Source organism: Pseudochaenichthys georgianus, chromosome 12 (genome assembly GCF_902827115.2).
Source record: "Pseudochaenichthys georgianus chromosome 12, fPseGeo1.2, whole genome shotgun sequence".
Taxonomy (NCBI): Eukaryota; Metazoa; Chordata; class Actinopteri; order Perciformes; family Channichthyidae; genus Pseudochaenichthys; species Pseudochaenichthys georgianus.
The window spans coordinates 10,662,819-10,684,987 of record NC_047514.1 but is presented as its reverse complement, the minus strand read 5'-3'; the positions used below and the strand labels follow the sequence as shown (position 1 = coordinate 10,684,987).

Below are 22,169 nucleotides of genomic sequence, written 5' to 3'. Positions count from 1 at the left end.
TGTAAAATATCTTCTTTTATTAAAGGTTAGTCTTACACTTTGCCATAAGAAATGAGTCATTTCCAAAAACATTTTTTACCACTTAGTTGCGTCTCCAAAGGCTTTCTAAATGATCTTTTGTGTGTTAGTATAAAAGAGCAACGTAAACAGCTGATGGATGAAGAATTCAGTCGTTCAGCACAACTCTATTTTTCGTTTTCTTTAGAAATTGCTACATGTACAGATTAAGAACCCTTTTCTTTCCACTCTGTGTTACCGTAGCACTTTACCGCTTCATAATCTTTCAACAAAAAGGCAAGTAAAGGTCTGCCTTTGTCCCTGCAGCGTTTAAGAAGAACGTAAACACTGGAGCGGCCTCTGCTACTTCATCAGGCTTTGAGAGACAGTGAGGTCGCGGGGTTAAACGTCTCCCGGTTACTCATTTCTTGTCAATAGGCTGAAGGACCTCGGCAGCTGTTCATCGGAGAGAAACAGAGGAAGATATTGTCAGACAAGTGAGGAGGATGAAACAGATCGAGCCTTAAATAGAGGCAGTTGATGGCAGGGTGGACTTTGACCTCTGGAGAAAAGAGGGTCCTATCTGACCGGATGTGTTGCATGATGCTGGATGACTTTAATTGGTAACGGGGGCTAAAGGAATGTAGTTGAGTTAAATACAGAATGCTGTGTTCTTGGGTTTTTATATAGGCATATTTTGTCTTTCTGATTTATGTTTATCATCTCTTCTTTATGGTGAGTTTCACTTGGAGCCGGGCAATACATCAATAATTTATTGATTTGGTGGAATGGGTAGATGTCCCGTTTGATTTTGGATATTTTCAAAGTAATGCATACGTGTTTCTATTTTTGGTTTCAAAGGCTGCATTGCACTAAAGTGATGTAATGTTTATTGAATTTTTGTATCATTCCAAACTTTTTTTGTAATTATTTATCTTTACTCACTAAAGAGTAAAATGCTTTATTTGTCATATGCACTGCACAAAATCTAGAGTGTAATTGTTGCCAATGTAAGTCTTAAGGTCTTTATTTTTCTCACACTGCAGCAACTCTTATCGCCCTCCGTCTGAAACCAGAGACCAGAATGCTGTGATCGGTTAGCTCTGTTGTGATTGGTCAACCGCTTAGAGATCTCCCACCTATCATGTACAATGTGTTGGAATGTTAGCCAAGAGAAGCGCAAGTGTTGCGTAGTGATGTCAACAAAGTAAACAAAGGTGTCCAATCAAGACTGCTCAATTAATCGTATTTTAATCGCAATTACGATTATGGCTTGCAACGATTACGAAAACAACGTAATCGAAATAAAACGATTATTCTTTTATTATTATTATTTAAATAAGATTTTTTAAGTTTAATTATACTTAATGTTCAGCGTAATCAACTGTTAAAAACATATTGGTCAACATTTTTTTTCTCCAATAAATTGATGTTTTCAAAGTAAATTAATCGTTTTTAATAATCGTGATATCAATTATTGACCCAAATAATCGAGATTATGATTTTTGCCATAATCGAGCAGCCCTAGCGTGTGTGAGAGAAACTCCCTCCCTCGATTTTATATTTTAGTCTACACTACAGGAAGGGAAAACCCCAAAAAGCATGGGTGTGCCCTCTTAACCTGAAATGAAATTGGAGTAAAATAGTGCCATACACCAAATGGTGTTGCAGGAATATAAAATATATATACAAAGACAATATATTAAGATAGAATGTTAAATTAAATGCTGCACAGTTAGGTAAATACTGTAAGACTGTAATATGAGTCCCTATGAGTCACTAAGTAATTATGGTGACATTACAGATGATTATTTTTTAAATTAATCTCATTGTGTAATGTTTTATGAAACGGTAATGGTAAACCCTGCAATATCGTTTTGATGAAGCTTTATACGAAGCGTTCCCCAAACAGGCAGGGAGAGAAGCAACAAAAGCTAGACAAAAAGCAATAAATGGAGTGTAGAGACAAAACAAGAAAATAAATATCTACTGTAGCCATTTACCTGCTGTAGTCTTCACTCCATAGTATGATTACAATGACCAAGGCTCTCACATTTCAGAGCAAACACAGTTTATTTCCCAGATAATATAGCACGAAGCAGAACAAACAAAACCCCGGATGATTTAATCCCCATTGACAAATTGTTGGAGTGTGTGAGCACTGCTGAGAATCTTTGCATGAGGTATTACATTATAGCAGAACTAAACGGAGTATATTCTATGGATTGATTTTCAACTCCTATTAAAAAGAAGTGTGGATGCAATACAAGCATTGTTAACTGGAGCAAAGTGCCTCAGAGCTTTATCAGAGACATTTTCTTAATGTCTTTCATTTTTTGTTTTTCTTTTAATGTTTCTTTTATTATCTTTTACTGTTTTTAAATGCCTTTGTCTGAATGTCTTTCATTTTTGTAAAGCACCTTGAATTGCCTGGTGCTGAAAGGTGCTATATAAATAAACTTGCCTTGCCTTGTGTTTGAAACCCCCGTGACTCACTTGTTGCTTCACATTTGCTGGGATTCTTAAGAGGGTGAGACCTAACGACTGCATTATTTCCAGCAATGTTTCCTGGGTAAACAACTTAAGTGGCAATATCCTCTAATGTTGTGGGCTCCTAACCTTTTTGGTTTCCATTTTTAAGCGAAACACTGCCTGCTGGCAAAGGTTGCGTAATGTCTGTGATGTTCCCTCCTCAGATGTACACAGATTTAGAGGCTAAAAGAGGGGAATGTATCCAATATTTTAGAATAAAAGCAAACATCGGGGGGATTTGTTTTTTTCCTTATATCTTACTGTATCTTGGAAATCATCCTGTTACGGTTCCTTTTTTTTTTGCAGCCCGAAAATAAGATCCAAAGAGTCCTTCGTGTAATAAAGAAGCCTTTATGATAATACACGACTAAGTCTAAGTTATATTAATTAATACAAGTTTGGATTAGTAAAAAGTGCAACATCTAAGTGAAGCAGTACAAAGAGTGATGGGAAATCAAATGATGTTATATAAACACCATCGTTAACACCCAACCTGTTTCCATTCACCGCTTTCTCTAATCCTTTTTAATTCTGTGTATCATTGCATAACAGTCTCATCTGAAAACGCAGTTGTTTGATGTGTTGCACACAGGATGCTAAATAAGTTTGAAGAGACATCAATAGAACAAATACGTTGACAGCACAGTACCGTTGTATCCGCTGTGGATCATTTAAAACTAATATCCATCCAAGAAATACAGGTTTTTTTGTGTATTTATGTATTCCACATTCTCTCATCTTTACCCTGCTTTTGCAAAAGTTCCTCTGCACTGCTTCATTTTTAAATTAAATAACTTGGAGAGATCAAAGTGTCTCATTATAAGGGAGATACAAAAATCCCACAAAAAGCAGCAGTATGTTAGACAACCACACTTTGAACGCACATCGCACCATGAATGCAGAGTGAACTTCAACCGAAATATATATCGCTTCATACTGCAGATAAACAACAGTCGGGCATATTTCTTTCAAAAAGGCCCACTGTGCAGGTAATGCTCATATCTAGTAGCTGCGAGTGTGTCCCCTGTTTCCGCTATCTTGACATCACGTCCAGCCCTGCCTCGTCCGTCTGTCTGACACTCGCTCGCTCTGTTTGTTCTTCTGTAACATCTCCTCTCCCTTTTGTCCATCTGACTCCTTGACCTGGCTGCGAGCGATAAGAAGGGCCAGCCGATAAGATCCGCTTTATGTTTCCGTCTCAACCGCTCTCTTCAATCGACACTCCCCCCCCCCCCCCCCATCGTTCCCCTGTTTTATAGAAGTCGGATTCACATCAGGTTCACTGCCTTACCTCATGTTGAGATGAGGTGCAGAAAGTGGGAGGGATATGGGGGAAGGGAAGGAGCTGAAGTTGAACGGTGAGATGGTCTTTGTAATGCATTTTAGTAATATGGCCAGTAGTGTAAGAGAAGATAAAAAGGAAAATGGACCCAATTAATAAACAGAACCAGTTAAAAGAACATTATAATATCAGTGAACATTTGTAAATGGTGGTACTGGGTACAGTCTCACACCATTTAAAGAATATAAGATTTCCTATTTGTCATGCTTTTAGGATTTAAATGTTTTCTGTATGGTTATATTTCCACTAAAAGTATTTATTAAAGCATACAAGAAGTGCAGTTTCTGGAAAATCTGCCATTTGTTTTCCCTTGACCACTTCGATGTGCCTCCGTCAAGGAATCATCCATCACTTGATTAAAACATTCTATTACGTTGATTGTTCCCACCATGATATCCAAGACTCGTTTAATTTCTTGTAAAGAAGCCAGTCTGCACAATAAATTGTAAAGCTTTAAGCTTATTATCAATTCCCATTACCCTGCCAGAACTGTCTTCATTAAACTCTCCAAAAAATAGACCTAAAGGACTTTCTGTGTTTGTCAAACTCAAGAATGAACTATACACTTCAGTTTTTCAATTATTTTACCTCAATGAATTCCCATTTGGCTTTTTCTCTTTAATAGTTAAGCTACATTAAACCTTCAACCTATAAATGTGTGATTTTATTACAAATACTCTCCCTTTGTTGGCTTGAAAAGTGGTAGTTAAAAAGTTGGCTGTTGTCCGTCCTTTATGTACAACAGTAGTTACGCAAAGCTTGAATTCGGAAACATCTTTTTACAGTGGAAAAAAGCAGCTTGAAGGAACTTATAAACAGCGGTTTGGCGATCGACTCTACCCATAAAACTCCCCTTTTTATTGATTCAACCGTCTGTAAAAGTTGGTATTAAAACACCAGGAGATGTAACTACCTGCCAAACAATGACCCACTGTGCCTACCTCACATTGAAAGGCCATCCTTGTGTTTTTAAGAAGGTCAGATAGCAATCATGGGAGGCCTTTCTGTGTATCTGTGCTTTTTCCTCTTTTTATTTTTCTTTGGTCGATGTTACTCATGCAGTTCATGCTTGACTCACATTAACACACTCCCTCTGTTTCTAATGTGATGTGTGAAATCAAAGTCAGTGGTTCGGTTTAGATGTATACAAGGCGGTACAACAGAAGGCTCCCTTGAGGATACGTAGATCTTAAAACTCAAGAAGCACTCGTTTTCAGAGGTCTTGTTCCATCTCTCACCATCTTCCATGCTTTTCCATTACCACCCAAATCTTCTCAAGCTTCTTCTCTCGGTTGTGTGTCTCCTCTGAGTGTCAGTTCCTCTGACTTTCACTCACACTTACTGTACAGTCACTTTTCTGAGCAGCACAGAGTCCTGACAGTTTAGATAGATGACAAAGTTTAGGATTCTTGACAGCAACCTTGCTTTGTGTACACAAACACACACCACACAATGACGTACGACTTTCTCGTGAACAACACCGTTGCCTGACAGAATGTTGATGTTGGACTATTCTGCATCATGTTCAATGACAACGTTTTTAAGATTCAGTGCCAGCCTTTTCCGACTCGACTCTTACCTTCCCGCTTTGTTGAATAAAGGTCACACTGGTTCCTGCATTGAATATTGTTGGTATTTAGTAACATTTCTTGACTACAATTTGGTGCATTGGCATTCAATTTGGTTCGCACATTCATGCCCCTCTCAAACTCTTGGATTTCTTTGGTTATGTCCAAATTCCTGCAAAACCAATGACAATTCCATCGGTCTCAAAGTTACTTCAGGTTTAGTGCTAATCAACATATAATGGCCTGCTAACGTGCTAGGCTAACTTGGTTCCAAATATAGAAAATATGCAAAATATTAGTATTGTTTTCATTAGCATGTTAGCATGATATTGTTAGCATTAAGCTCAAAACACCAGTGTGCCTAAATACAGTCCCAAAGAGTGTATGCACGGCTGTAGACTTTTAGTGTAACCTTTTAATGTCTGGAAAAAACATTGGTTCCCAAGTATGTTTAGTAATTCATTGAACAAATGTTTTTCGATAAAGAGACCATTTTATATAAACATAATGACTGGTTTTCCTAGCTTTTTCTGCATAGTTTAGCAGGAACAACATAACACAAAGTGGTTAAATGTAAGAATGGGCAGTGTTTACGCATTTCGTGTACCAAATTATAATGTGTCAAAGACAATTATTCCCCGTTTACCTCTACATTAATCTCATTTAGCCTTTTGAATAAGTGTTACACAATAACCTATTAAGTTCTTGAGCCAGCAGTTTCTTCTTTGTCCAATAAGCTGTTCTTTACAACTTGGACCACACATTTCTAACAAAGTTTTATGCTGACCACAGCACGGCATCGGAAACACAAAGGCCTGATAACTGTACAAAGATTTGATGGTTCAGAAAAAAAGTGCTTGTTACAGTGGCAGCAGGCTTGGCAGAGCATATTGTCTGCCTCTCAAGCCAGTTAGAGCAATATGGGAATAGTGGAGTGTCAGATGTCATTTTGTGCCATGGTTTCCTGCGTCTGTGTGTCTTAATAATGCATGATTAAAGAAGACTGGAGTCTCAGCCATCTGCGCCAGCCCCCTCTAGCTGCTGCAGTTAATCACAGACTGAGAGAGAATAAACTCACACGGGGAGGCTTTACTTCTTCATCATATATGTTCTGTCTCTGCATGAGAGTGAGATGTTTCCTATCACTTCAATCCATGTTGCTCTTTACTCTTATTCTTTTAGGATTAAGTGTAATCCAATGTGACCTTCAGTTTTATGCATACAGCGCTTTGTTCCAAGGAAGAGAGAATTAGCTGTACCTTACAGACTTCAGCTGTGGATTAAGACACTCGCGGTGGATTAAATGCTTAGTATATTTGCAATGTATTTCTACATTATGTATACTGTACATATCTCTGTTTCTTCAAACCTTTATTTATCTAGGTGTATCCCATTGAGATCATTGATCAAGGGAGACCTGCTCAAGTAGGTTCCACATGAAACATAAAAACATAAACAGAACAACAAAAAAGGACATTTTACAGCATCATTACAGGGATTACAATTTACAATAACTATCCACATGAGCAGGTACCAACAGCTTCCGATTGAGTAGCATCCAACCGAGCTTGGGAAAGATACTGGCTGCCACTGATAAATACATCCAAAAACTTTCAGTAGGCTTTCATATGGATTACACCCAGTACTATTACACTCGATAGCAGATTATGAAGACTTTTTTAATTACAAAGTAGCTATTAACTAGTTTTAATGCAGCTACTTTATGTTGTGCCTGTGTTGAACAGTAACACAAATTGCCTTGCATTTTTCAGCTTAAAGCCCTTGTGATTGATGGCCTCTTAGTGGTTTTCTACTCCAGTAGAAATTACTCAGTTGTAGTCAAAATATATTTGAGGGCATGCAATGCTAGGAGCGGTAAATATAGTATTTGTATGTTTTTTTCTTTGCATTTGTGTGAAGCGCAGAGTCAGTTTTCTGGTGACTTCTGAACCACATGTCAAAATCTCCCTTGTTGAGTTCAAGTGTTAGCAAACCTCTCCTTGCTTAAGATGCTGAATCTATAGCAGCGTCAGATAGAAACCCTCTTTAATGGTCACACATGCAGAGCACACAGCACACACAGTGAAATGTGTTCTCTGCTTTTAACCCATCCTAGTACCAGGAGTCTAGTACTAGGAGCACTGGGCAGCTATTGTACAGCGCCCGGGGAGCAATGGGAGTGGGAGGGGACGGGGGTTGTCCGGTGCCTTGCACAAGGGCACTATGGCAGGGCAGGAGGTAAACTGGGACCTCTCCAAGTAGCAGTCCACACTCCATATTTAGGTCTGGTCGGGGACTTGAACCGGCAACCCTACGGCTCACAGTGCAAGCCCCTACTGACTGAGCCACTGCCGGACAGAGGTGATTGTTCTGTAGCTGACCTTGTGGAGAGTAAGAGACCGACGTTAACATTTCACAGGAATCAATATTGTGAGACCAGAAAAAAAGGAGATAAGAGGTTAGACTCGTACTTAGCTCATGCGATCAATAAGTCATAACTAAAAAATAGGCACAAACTTCTTGCAAAAACGGAAAATATCCTTTAGTAAATTGGATTGATGCCTCAACTCCGTCTTCTTCAGCGTTTGAAGATCACAAAGCTAAGTACACGTCTAACCTGTTCTTTAAACCAGCATTCCTGAAGTTACATTCTGGCACGAGCTCTCTCTATGGGGATCAATACTGCATGATACCATTATTTCTTTTTTTACATCCTGCCACAATGTTCAGACTGCTGACACCGTGGGTGGGTTACCTGGCATTTGACCCTTTAAAGTGCTTTGCTAGAACTTTCAGCTCAGCATAATCTACCCCTGAATCCCAATGCATTTGACCCAGACTACTCATACTGTACACAACATGTCAACTGTAGTCTCAAACAACCGTTGATGTATTTCAGAAGCAGCCATTTCTTTTACCCTTCCAGTTCTGAGATAATATACTTTCAGTATGTCTCAATAATAAACCTCCCCTCATCCACCTTTTATATGTATGCCAAGCTCCAACCACCTGGCGTGAGCACAGAGGCTCAAAGCACATCATTACAGAGACAGTTACTTCAGTTTTATTAGTAAATGTAAAGGGGCCCGTCTCCGTGACATTTATCAAGACATTACAAACTTAACTCAGACATAGTTATTCAGGCGTTTCCAATCTGCTCTCTCTACATATTTAAACTTCAAAAACGGTTTTTCTTTCTCATTATCACAGATGACACTAGTGATCATCTGTATTCTGTTTAGAAGCAATCGATGAGGAGTCCAATATCAACTGTCAACAAATGGCTTTGTAGGACCCAAAGTCAATTATTGAGTTAATGAAATGGCCCCAGTGCTGTTACATTACATTACATTGCATTTAGCTGACGCTTTTATCCAAAGCGACTTACAATAAGTGCGTTCGACCAACAAAATACAAACTTGAAGACAACAGAATCATATAAGTACATCAGGTTTCATAGAGCCAAACATTTCAAGTGCTACTCAACTGGCTTTAGGTAAGCCAGCCCTTTATTAGTATATAAGTGCTTTGTTAATAGTTCTATCGCTCGAGGTGGAGTCGAAAGAGATGAGTTTTCAGTCTGCGCCGGAAGGTGTGTAAGCTATCTGCTGTCCTGATGTCAATGGGGAGCTCATTCCTCCATTTTGGAGCCAGGATAGCAAACCCACGTGTTTTTGCTGTCAATCGCTGCCTTGCTATCAATCTGTGTCACTCACTCATCAGTAATGAGAGCTGATCAGAAATCATTTAGAAAGGCTTACCATCGAATTATAAAGGGAGAAAAGACAAGAGACCGCAAGAGAGAGAAAGCAAATGGATTTATAGCAATGGAGTCAAGCGCAAATCTTTCAGGAAACTGATAGATTTAAAATATCAAATTGACAAAACTTGAATATTCCAAACCATAGTAGCAGGCAAAAAAGTTACTATTTCACTTAAACCACTGTTCCAAAACCCTATTTTTAACATAACTTAACATACATGTAGAGTAATTATGTACAACAATCACATAAAATTGAAAAAAAGCACCAAAGTCCATCAAAAAGAGTTATGGCCTACTTGTTTCAATGCTAAGGAAACCAAAGAACAGGGTTGTTTTATGGAAGACATTTTGATATGTCACAGATGGAAAAGCACAGGTGCAAATGATTAAGTTAATGATCTACCTTGGACACTAAAATGGAACAGAGCCATCGTTAATGTTATTAGTAACACCTGTGCTTCCCCTACTAACATGACACTCGAAAATGTCTACTCTGACCACGAGTTGCTTCCTCTTTCCTAATCCTTACACAACTTTTAGCTCAGATAAAACTTAAGAATGCAGTTCATACCTGATGCAGCATATTGAATTGGTCAAATGTAAAATATTGTGTTTTATGTTACTTGATGCTTGTATGATTAATGTAGCAATGTCAGTGTAATAGCAGACCAACAGCAGGTGTTTCTAATAATGTTGGAGTAATGCAAGAGTACGCCATAAGGAGTGTGCAATACGTTAACAAAATGCCGCCATTATAAATGTTATTAGTTGCACCTGTGATTTCCCTTTTCCCTTTATGACATGTGAAAATACCTGCTATTAAAAATATTTGAATGGTTCTGTGTGTTCGAAAAGTTATGAGGCTTTCACATTGTGCTTACTGTGCGTGTTATTTCAAGGACATTATGTGAACACACTCTTGCTTAAGACATCAAGCACTCGCAAAACGTGAATGTACAAATGTGCCTGAACACACACTATCAGCAGACGGTAAACATGAACAGTATCCGCAGACAGTAAAAATGAACAGGTGTCTCTTCACAGCAGCTTGGATACTTGGAGCCCTTGACATGCCTGGGATTACTCTTGAACTCTGTCTGCTCTTCCCCTTCCAGGACTGGCTGAGTAAGTTTGGCTACCTCCCGCCCCCTGACCCGGTGACTGGTCAGCTTCAGACCAAGGAGGCCCTAACCAATGCCATCAAAGCCATGCAGAAGTACGGAGGGCTGAAGGAGACCGGAGTCTTAGGTACAGTATGTGGACGTGTGTGCGATGGCAGTGAAAGGGAACAATGATGTCAACTGTAAGAGAGTGGCTTTCACATTCACAGAAAATATAAGGTACACCCTACAGCTGAAGTGACAAAAACACCATCATTTTTGACATTGAACATTAGAAAGATGAAATTACCTTCAGCTCTTTTTTGTATTGGATTCCATTTGATTGAACATATGTCTACACATGCCTCAACACACGGTATACACATAAATCATACTTGCCGTCACACACACAGTAGTATGACAGCACTGCATGCTATGTGATTGATAATAGTGTTGTAAAACAGAATAACAGATTATTGATTACTACACCCTCCGCCATTCCCTTGCACACATCATTCGTCACACATACAGTACATGCTCTCAGCCTAACTCACACACATAGCAATTTATTTTCTATAGACAATATTATCATACACACTCCATCGCACATACAGGGTTGAAATCCTGATACTGTGTGAATGATTTTAAGACAGTGTGTGTGTGAGCAAGTATAATGTATGGCCCCAACAGTAGTGTTGTGAGAGCGAGTGGGATTGTGCATGTGAGAGGATATTGTGCAAATCATATATGATTTATGGCCCTAGCGGACACTCATAACCTCCTGCCCATGCACATATGTATGCATATGAGCGCACAGAGTATGAGTTACAGCTCCTGAAGCAGTCATTTGCCAACAGATGTTGCGGTGTCAATGTGTTGAATTCATGTGTACAAGTTACTACCTGTAATAAAACTGAAGTAGGAAAAGTTATACTGGGCTGCCTTATATTCTTATAAGGTATATGTAACGTTCCTCCATTAGTCCGTACCTTAATTACCTCTCCTCTCCTCAACAGACCAAGCCACACTGGGTCTAATGAAAACACCCAGATGTTCCCTGCCAGATGTGTCTGAGGCGGAGGGGACAATGCGCCGTAGGAAACGAGACGTAAACCCCCAGAACAAATGGAGTAAGAGGCATCTATCCTGGAGGTAGGGTTTAATGAAATACACAAACTTCTAGACACTAAGTTACACTGGAATATACAAATATATATGTCAAGATCATTCACAATCATTGAGACACGCTAAATGTGTCCAGTTCGTCTCACTTGGCTGGAGGAAATCATGAACCTATGATATTAGTGTTTGTGCTTCGGTGTCAGATAGCCAAGCTTAACATCATTGTTTTTGGTCCATCTCTGTACATCACATTAGTGCAGTGAATGGAGCTAGGAGTCATAAACCGTCACATTTTCCCCATTATCTCTTCCATCTGTGCAGCCTTTGGTAGATTAGATGAGCTGGCTCTTCCTCCAGGTGGAAATCTTTTGGTTTCTGGATCCATTTTGGCTCCGAGGAAGATCATGAAATGCATGGAATGGTTTTCACAAACAGACGGTAATTGCATCTCCGGGTCTTCGCCGTTCCACTCCAACACCGAGTCGTTTGCATGATTCCTGAAGATAAAAGGTTTCGTCACAGGGTCGTTGTGCAGTTTTTAAATGATGTAGTCATGTTAAGTGCAGCTGGACGATCTGTCAGTACAGCAGAGGAAGAGGCAGTGAAACATATGTTCTTCTGATTCACACACGCTAACTGGGGTGACTCAATGAGATGATCTAAGCTGGTGTGTTGGCAAGCCGTGTAACATGTGTGCGCCCCTGCGGCTTAAGCATGGACTTTATAAAATAAGTGGGTGTAGCCTTCATGATATCAACAATTGGTTTATGGAATATTAGTGTCAACTGTCAATCACTCAGTAGCCTCAGCCTAAGGCATACGCTGGTTTATGCGCTTATTTTAATTTAAATTGGACCATCATTTACTTATTGATCATCATGCTGCATCAAAGAAGACTTGAAACCAGTGATTGAAGCCATCATCTACGTTTTACAATTGTTACTATTGCAATGTATCAACTGACAAGTAGTGTAGCTATGGACTTCTATACAATCAGACTTATTTTTGCAACCATTGAGTTCTTCTGCTTTGCTTTCGAAATGTTGACACGTTGACTGAGTCCACTTTTGTTATACAGTATACGGGCAAAAGACAACAATCTATACAATAACACTATAGATATAAAACACACATGAAGATAAAGACACAAGTGTTACAACACACACAATGCACCCACACTGTTCTCATCCACATGAGGTTGGATACCCCATATTGTCCTTCTCCCTGTGTGTTAGAGGGGATGGTAAAGGGTCAGCGCTTCAAAGTCACAACATTGTCTCACCACTTTTGATCCATTCTCCCCAACGTTGTTGCTGCTGAGAGGAGTCAGTGTTTAATTAACTTGTTTAACGGCCTGACCGAACAATTATTATCTGATTCCCGCATTAAGCATTTGATCAGCATTCAGCTCCAATGGCTGTAGGCCGTAAATGGAAATCCAGTGACAGTTGACCTGTGTTTTAGAGTGCATTAAGGCCACTAAACTCGGCTCACACAGTGGCCATCGTGATTGTTCTCAAAATGTATCCAACATCAAGCACAGTTATTTTATCTCGCATTAAACATTGGTTGCTTTGCCAGTATCAGACAGAAGTAAAGTTTAAAATTACCCTCGAAAAAAAGGTGCTTAATGTTATGATTACACCTTAGGAAAGCTAACAGCTGCAGTATGTATAACATTTTCTGCATAAAAAAAAGATTTGTGATAATTACCACTGCAACATTTGATGCTTCCCTTTAAAACACAAAATGGTGCTGTCCCAATTCTTTGTTGTATACTTAGTCTCTTATTGATTACTCCTGTTTAGCCTCTTTTTGTGTGAGTGTTTAAATCGCTTTAATTTAGATGAGAAGCAGCGTGTTCACTGAGCTGACAGGTCAGCGTGGCCTCTCAGCTCAGTGGTGTGTTGCTTTGCCGAGAGCTGCAGTGTGTGTGCCTGACAGCAGGAACACACGGTGTCAAAGTCGCGGCTACGCTTTCAGAATGTGTGATGTTGAGATATTGTTTATCAGAAGCCAATTTTGTTGGCAAATGTTAAGACAGCACTGAGAATGCATTTGACCGCAAATGAAAGGTGGCAGTAATCTGTAAGTACTAGTTAGACACGTAAGGCTTTTTTTCTGCCATTCCAGCCAAAGTTAAGTAGAGTGAGCGCACAGGCCTTTTGAGCCAAAGCAATCTGCAGAGGAGAGATGACCCAAGGAGGCTAATACATCTAAAGGTAGAGGGAAGAAGAGCTGCAAAATGAAGCCAGATGCGGAGGGAAAGCAGGACATCAGGGCACTGGAGGATTGAAGAAACAGGTCGAGAAGAAGGAGAGATGGGAAGGCTGAATGAGCACGAGGGAGTTGCGGTAGTTACTGCAAAAAAAGGAAAGAAAATAAAGCAGAACTCAGAGTGGGAGAAGATGCAGCAGAAGAGGATGGGTTGTATACTGATTTAGAGATAAACAAAAGGTGTATTCGTCAGTTTTTTGTTCCTGGTTTGCAGAAGTAACAGATCAGACTGTGAGAGGGATGAGTTCAGAGGGAATTACTTGTCACCTTGGGGCGGGATAGTTATGGCTTATTGTAACAAATTGCCTGGTGACTTTTTCCCCCCGTGGCATTCCTTGTTGAAATAATCCCCCTGCATCCTCCCACTGAAGGCTTTCACTCAGATACAGATACAGACAATTCTTTGGGGTCGGGATGTGATTGCACGGGGGGCTCTTGTGAGCTCTCAGCTGACCTGGAAAACCGAGTGGCAGCGATCCAGCCTCACACTGCACCAAAGCTGAAGTACAGACTCTACATCTGCTTCAAGGGAAACCAGCACACACACCACTGTGAAGACCTGCTGCTTTATGACTGGAACATTTCACTTTTTCTCAACAATGGCCCTCTCCTACTCCAGCTTCTCTTCATCCTACGAAGTGCCCGACTGGTGTTGGAATAAGGCAGCCTGCCTCTTTATTGCACCGTTCTACTCTCAGCCCTCACATTTGTGTGCAAAGAAGCCAAGTTTTACTGGAGATTCGGATATGAAGTACAGACCTTGTGTCCTTTTGTAAATGAGTTTTTTCTGCCTAAAGCTCCTGCCAAGAAACAGATGGTACATTTAAAGTGCTTTTATTATAAACACTTGTGGATTATTTGTTGATTTCAGATTCAGTCAGATGTTGAGACGTTGCCATATGGCGTGGTTTATCAATAGAGCAACATCGCAAAGCATTGCTAATCCATACAGAATTGCAGCCTTGGGAGTGTTTGGTGTAATTCTATGAAAGCTTTATCTAGTTTTATGTGTACAAATGTACTCTACATGCTTCTTTATCTGATATATATTTTGTATACGATTTTCATTTGTGAGGTAGTAAATCACCACTTGCATTCAGTGTTTTCACTCATACAGGGTTTAGCACTTATTCCCTTTGATTGTATCCTAGGACTTTGTTCAGCTCCCAGGTTTCTGTATTGTTGAGGCCATGAAGAGAACACTTATATTCATCTGCGACAGATAATATTCCAAGGTATTGCCATGTGTTCAAATATTTGTTATGTTAGCCACTCAAAAGTGACAACAGTTACACATATTTTACATCCTCAAATAATAAAAAGGCATTCACTGAGAAATGTATTGCTCAACAGTAGTGACTTTGACCTTAGGGTGTCAGTCAGAACATCCACATGCAGTTCTGTTTTTATTCTATCACCACAGCAAAGTATTTACAACAACTGATGCTGTGTGGAGTTGAAGAATGGGTGGTCCATAACAACAATAAATACAATTGTGAAAATAATTAGAGAAATCAGTTTACACTCCTTTATATGAGCAATCTGTTGACAACATGGTGAGTGTAAATGTCTCATTATGTCAGAAATCAATGGTTTTACTCAGAAACATGCGCAACTCACACCACTTGGATGCAGTGAAGTGCGCTTTGAGCTCTGTCTGCCCTACTGTACACCTATTTCTTATTAACTGCTCGTTTCTATTGACTCAGCAATTCACCAGTGAAGGGCTCTTTGACAACATTAACAGCCTTTACATTTTCACTTTCTGGAGGTGTGTTGAAGCAGCACCAGGATTACTTTGACATGATGTTTCATAATAGAATCTGTGATGGCAAAACAAATATGCCTCCTCTTTACATACTCTTACATAGTCCGGCTAAAGACCTTGCAAGGATGGTTTCATGAACATTATCTGTCCGATAAGATGTGAAACGTCCTATAAGCTCACATTCACAATACATTACATTACATTGCATTTAGCTGACGCTTTTATCCAAAGCGACTTACAATAAGTACATTCGACCAGGAAGACACAACCTTGAAGAAAACAGAATCATATAAGTACATCAGGTTTCATAGAGCCAAACATTTAAAGTGCTACTCAACTGGCTTTAGATAAGCCAGTCCTTTATTAGTATATAAGTGCTTTGTTAATAGTTCTTTGTTAGTAATTCTATCGCTCGAGGTGGAGTCGAAAGAGATGAGTTTTCAGTCTGCGCCGGAAGGTGTGTAAGCTTTCTGCTGTCCTGATGTCAATGGGGAGCTCATTCCACCATTTTGGAGCCAGGATAGCAAACCCACGTGTTTTTGCTGATGGGAACTTGGGTCCCCCTCGCAGCGAGGGTGCAGCGAGCAACAATATTGCTGTGATCAGAATATGTACTCCCCACATAATATCTAGAAGGTTTATTAAGTGGGCATAATGTAGTTATAAACAATTAAACTCATATCATCACAGCCATTATCTCAGCTGTTGGGAACTTTATCTCAGTCGTTTCCAGTGCAATAGAAATGCAGCCCATTGAAAGGGTCATAGTTTTGTGTATTATGAAATACAGGCATTCATTTGGCCAAATAATGTCTCCAACACCTGAGTTTATATCCATTTAATAACTTTTTATTAACTGTGTAAATTGAAGATCAGCTTTTTAGATCTGAGAAATGAAGTCAGACTAACACTTTCAGTAAATCAACTGTCTCAGAAAAATGCATACCGTGCTCCAAAAGTAGTTTATTTCTTTCAAATTCAAAATACAAGATTTTACCCAAATTCTGAATGACTGTTGGCATTGCTTTTGTAAAGGCTCAAATGTTTACAATAATGCAATTTAAATTCTTTCATATACATTTCTTCCAGTAAAAAGTGAAGCACTATCAGAGACATTTTTGCTTTATTTCTTTATTTTAGATTCAACTGAAGTTCAGTAATTAGAATGTTCCTTTAGTTTAAATGGATACAAAAATGATGCAAGATTACAAAAATATGAATTGATGTTGTTTTAGTTATCAAAGACTAAGTTGAAAGTAAAGATTTGGGGTGTATTATTTGCAATGTATTTTATGCGTAGATTCATCATCATATTTCATTCTAGCTTCCTCTCACCCCTCCTTCATCCCCATCAGCCTTCAACAATGCCCCTTTCTCTTTCATCTCTTTCTTTCCTCCTGCTTTTCCTCCTTTTCCATCCTCTGTCAGTCAAGCACCATGGTGAAAGATTCACAGCCTGCCCAGGACTGCCTGCTCAGTAATGTCAGACTGTGCTTTGATGTAAGCAGTTCTTTATGGGGGTATTATAGTTGATTGATGTGGAAACCTCTGACAGTACTCTCGGTTCTCAGATATTTATTTGTAAGTCAATGATGCACACTCGGTAGCTCTGCTGTTGCTAAACAGCCCTCAGCCACTGAGCCAGTGATGACTCCTGCTTTATGCCGCAGCCAAACACATCTGCACTTTTGTCCTCCTAACTCTGCTGGCTCGTGTGCTTATCACTTTCTAAATGCTAATCAGTCACGGACATGAATTTTGAGTAAAATAAACATTCACAGCATGATCACTCACCCATTGGCTTTGATCAGTTTAGTCATTTAGATCTGAGTGCAGAAAACCATGGAATGATATGACCAGGGACTATAAGTCAGTTTTTATTCTGACTTTCACTTATAAGAAGCAGTTAGACATATTGGGAAATATGGCTATTCACTTTCTTGCTGGGTGATCAACATCACAGTTCTGTAAGTGAAATAGTAAGAATGCACTTGGCTTAGCTTAGCATAAAGACTGGAAGAAGAGGGAAACAGCTAGCTTGAGGCCCCTCAAACCATAGACCCTCTGTTCCTATACCCCATCTACTGGCATCAAAATAGGGAAGAAATCAGCCTGCCTTATGCTTGATACTGTATGATTGACTCCTTTGGCTACTTGTGACATTGACAAGCATTGCAACGCCTTGGAATGAAAAGTTGAGAATTATGTTATTTAGGGATGTAACGATATACCGAATATCGCGATAAATAAACGTCCCAATACCGTCGTGAGACTGACATAATCTACCGCGATTTAAAATAATAATAATAATAATAATAAAAAAATAAAAAATTGGAAACACTTTTTTTTTTTTAAACCTTTATTTAACCAGGTTGAGATCATCAATCTCTTTTTCAAGAGAGACCTGTCCAACATGGCAGCAAGTAGGTTACAACATGAACATAAAACAACAGAACACAAAAGGACATCGTATTTACAGGGCTACATTTACATACCTAGAGACATTGACAAGTACCAACAGTATATTTATATCTCGCCCTGTCAATAAGCCTCACCTTCTTGGCAAAAACTGTATTGTTTTTTAAGTGGATTACTAGACTGTTGTTATGTACAGTGAGGTTGCCAAGTGAGGTTGCCAGGCAACTAATGGAGATTTCAGGAAGCCAGAACACAAAATTGTATTTACTCGGGTCAAACCATTTTTTTAACTAGACTGCAAAGGTTGAGATTATACATTGGATGGTTTTTGCAGCCAGACTTTTGACCACAATTTTAAATAAGGCCGTATACTAAATGTCCACAAAGATATTTTATTACTAAAAGGATAAATGAATGCTCAATTTTTATTTATCTGCTCAGTCCAACCCTACTGTAGTTCTTAGACAGGAGGAAAACTAAAACATGAATAAAAAATACACTGATGTTGACTTCAGGGCAAACTGTTTAATTAACACCAGATCTTACTGCAGTCTTGATGTAAACATAATCACTAAGGTTGTTAAAACCAAGGTAAGATTGACAAACTGACAAGGACCCAGACAGGCTCCTTGAGGTCAACCACATTTTAAGGAGGCACACCAGGGATATGATGTCTGGTTGATTTATGCATCTATTGTCCATCCCGTGTAAACACAGGCAGTTCCCCAGTGGTCCTCAGTTAATCTGCGATGCAAGGCAGGAATGTTCTGACCTTGGCGCTTTTTCCTACAGTAACTTACACACAGGCAAGCTGTCCCACATAATGGATGCACATAAATACTCGCACAGTGACAAAACCATGCACTCTGACTCTCAATCTTTTCTCATATCAACATTCTCCCCAAACGCACACATACGCAAACACACAGGCGTACATAATGAGCCACCCTCGTCCGTCTGAATTAGGCCTAATAAGCAGGTGGATTGTCTGTGGAGCTCGAGCTATTTGTTGTGACCTTGACTAACTGGTTTGCAGCGAGTGTTCAGACGCTTGGGAAGGATGAATAATTGGACTGTGTAGGCACACTTTTTGTGAGCAAGTCAACACAATAAACAAATTATCCTCACTGCACACCACAGGTCTCCCAACAGAATCGCTCATCTGAATAGTATTTAAAGTGTCTAGCTGTATACATTATCATCTTAATGATGCAAAGCTCCATTTGAAACTACTGCCACCTTATCGCTTCAAGCTAACGTTGCTAATACCCGCCCATGTGTTTAGTGACAACGTGTTTACGCAAACATATTTGCTAATGAATACATGAATTAGCTGCACTAATGAGCTCATTCGCATCACTGGGTGTGTTAAAGACATCGTGGTAACTAGAGAACCGGCAGCTCAAGTGTTGACAGCAAGGAAGAGCAGGACAAAAATAAACGTTAATGTTGGCGAGCAACCAAAATGACCATGAACGGATTATATTGAAGACAATGAAGTGACATACTTTTTATCATTAAAGTCGAATAAATCTCCTCTACATTATTTTTTATACATTCAATCAAGCAGCTGGTTAAATCCTGTGGTGTCATCAGCATAACGATGTAAATCTGTAATGATCTGCAGCAGCAGCCGCAGTTATTTAGCACCAAGGAATAAAGAAGTTATCACATCAGAGCTGTGTTAAAGCAGCTGTCCGCGACTGGGTACGAGTCTCATTTCTACAGCAATAAATGAATGTTTGTGTTAAAGCAATGGAAAGGCCACAGGGGTTCAGTTCCTGCCTGGGCTCTGGTGCAGATGAGGATTTGATATTTGTTCGACTGGTGTGTTTTCTATAAGACATTCATGACATTAAACTGGCTGTACAGTTCATTGTTTTAATATATTTGATTTGACCTTTTTGTTAACAAACAAAAGAGAAAGTTAGAAAGAACAATTTATTCTAAGTAAAAGCTGCTTAGATGAGCCAGAGTGTTGTGTTTTAGGCAACTTTATCATAGCTGCACTTAAAGTCAGAAAATGTGTCTTTTGTGTTAACACTTTTCCAAAATAATCGTTTTTTGTTGTTGTTTTGGAGAAAATTGCAGTAAGGATTGAGTATCAGGATTCAGGATGTTATTAGTCCTTTATCATATTTTAGTTTTTCCAGTTAAGATTGGACAATGTAACTAAGGATAGCACATTAACCAGCACTTAAAAAGGTACAAAGTTGATACCACATTTCTGAAAGCTTGAGAGTACTTATCAAATGGACTGTGAGGGCTCGAGACCAACGGCATGATGTGAGTATTAAGTATCAAGTATTAAGAATGCAGTAACAGGGGATTGTATTACATAGGATTCATTTGTGTGTTTTTTATTTTACCGTGGAATTAAATTGGTATCAAGAAACGAGAACAACATTTCTGGTACTGTCACATCCCTTAATGTTTCTGAAAGAGACTTCTAAAAGGGTTGGGTGATTCCGCTCTGGTGTGAGATGTTGTCTATTAAAAAGGCGAGAACTGCTACTGTACAAGGCTTTCTGGGGAAATAAACCCAACACACCGAGATCTGAAAAACGGCTCCTAATAATCCCTATGTTTTGAGTCCTTCTTTAACATATTCCCTGTGTCCCCTTCTTCTCTCAGAGTGAGGACCTTCCCTAAGGACTCTGCCTTGCTGGGCAGGGATACGGTTCGAGCCCTGATGTATTACGCCCTGAAGGTCTGGAGTGACATCGCACCGCTAAATTTCCACGAGGTGGCCGGCAGTGATGCTGACATTCAAATCGACTTCACTAAGGCCGACCACAACGATGGATACCCCTTTGACGGGCCAGGGGGCACCGTGGCACACGCATTTTTCCCCGGGGAGAGGTTCACAGCTGGAGATACACACTTTGACGATGACGAGGCCTGGACCTTCAGATCTCCAGGTGAGGAACTTAAACGTATTACATTAATTAGAATCAAAAGGAGGGTGCAAGGATGATAAAGAAGAATCAATATGGACGAGTATTCCAGGAAATGTCTCACTAAGGCATTTCTTAAAAAGTCCCATAGTACTATGCAATGAAGGGAAACAGTCGGTGTCGAGGAAAGCCTGATTTCAGAATCTTTTGAACTTCCCATCTCCATGCTCATCAAAACTTCCACATCCAAAACCAGAACACTGACTGCATTTTGCAGCCAAGCTGTGCTTCTACCCTTTGTTCATGCTCCAGATTCTCTAATTAATATTTCATTTGTCAGAACTATGAATATAGCATACCGTGGCTTCAGACACAGGACACAGAGTACTGGCTTAAGCAGTGGTGGTTGTAATCACAAGCTTATTGGGAAGCATAAAAGGCGTCCTTTCATTTCCAACAACTATAAATAAGCATCTACTCTAATGCGCCTCTGATACCCATTCATTGTTTTTTGAGCAATTAAAACATTTTTATCAAAGATTTAAGTAAACTATTTACTGATATTGATCGCAACTGATTATTTAATTATCCCACGGGGTGTCCACAACTACTTTGAACTTCTTATAGATATTGTAGTGGAAATAATTAAACAAAACCACTCTACAACAACATGATAACTTTTGATATATGGCTATAAAAAGTTGAAAGGAATGTGTTCCTATTGACCTTGAAATAGCACTACACTTTGTCAACTAACTCTCCTCTAATGACAATCTATAAAACAGTGATTTGGAGACAATGGCACGGTGCTGAGATGTGCAGGGTTGTGGACACACTGTCTTTGCTGTTTCCCCTTTTTTAAACTAAGCTAAATTAGCCAACTGATAATAACCCATGCAGATAATGCACTTATTTAAACAGATTCCAAGAAAAACTATTCATATTATGTGCAGTACCAGCCTATTTTAGACGGATCATTCTTCATGATACATTCTCCTCATGATTGTGTCTAAAACCTCAGGCTGAGATTTAAGCTCCTCGGGGGGTCACAGGCCTCACTGTGCTCTCCTGCTCCCCAGATGTGGAGCTTAAAGCTTGTCGCGGGGGTGAAGATGACACTGACTACACCAGCTGGCAAGTCTCTGATGCAGCCAGGACCTGTGTTCAACTCCATTCTTTTGGTTTAGCCCTGGTTAAGCTGTGAACCATATGTTCCAGAGGCTCAATCTGCTCCAATTAGAGCTCACAGCGGCAGGGGACGCCGGCATGATGCTGTCACGGTTTACAGAATCATCTGGGGTTTGGTTAATGGGAGCAGGGCAAGGACGCAGGGAGGGGTCAGAGGTGGGAACTCGTCTTGACCCCAATCTATCTCTCTTTCCAAA

At 39.7% G+C, this 22,169-nt stretch overlaps 1 protein-coding gene across 1 annotated transcript in view; it reads left to right on the top strand.

The window, feature by feature from the left end:
- Positions 1–22,169, top strand: part of LOC117455787 (matrix metalloproteinase-17-like) — an 81,616-nt gene that overhangs the window by 42,144 nt on the left and 17,303 nt on the right. The window contains exons 2-4 of the mRNA XM_034095358.1: positions 10,318–10,450; positions 11,319–11,454; positions 20,522–20,808. Of these exons, the coding sequence (XP_033951249.1) occupies positions 10,318–10,450; positions 11,319–11,454; positions 20,522–20,808 (556 nt within the window). The remainder of the gene's footprint in view (positions 1–10,317; positions 10,451–11,318; positions 11,455–20,521; positions 20,809–22,169) is intronic.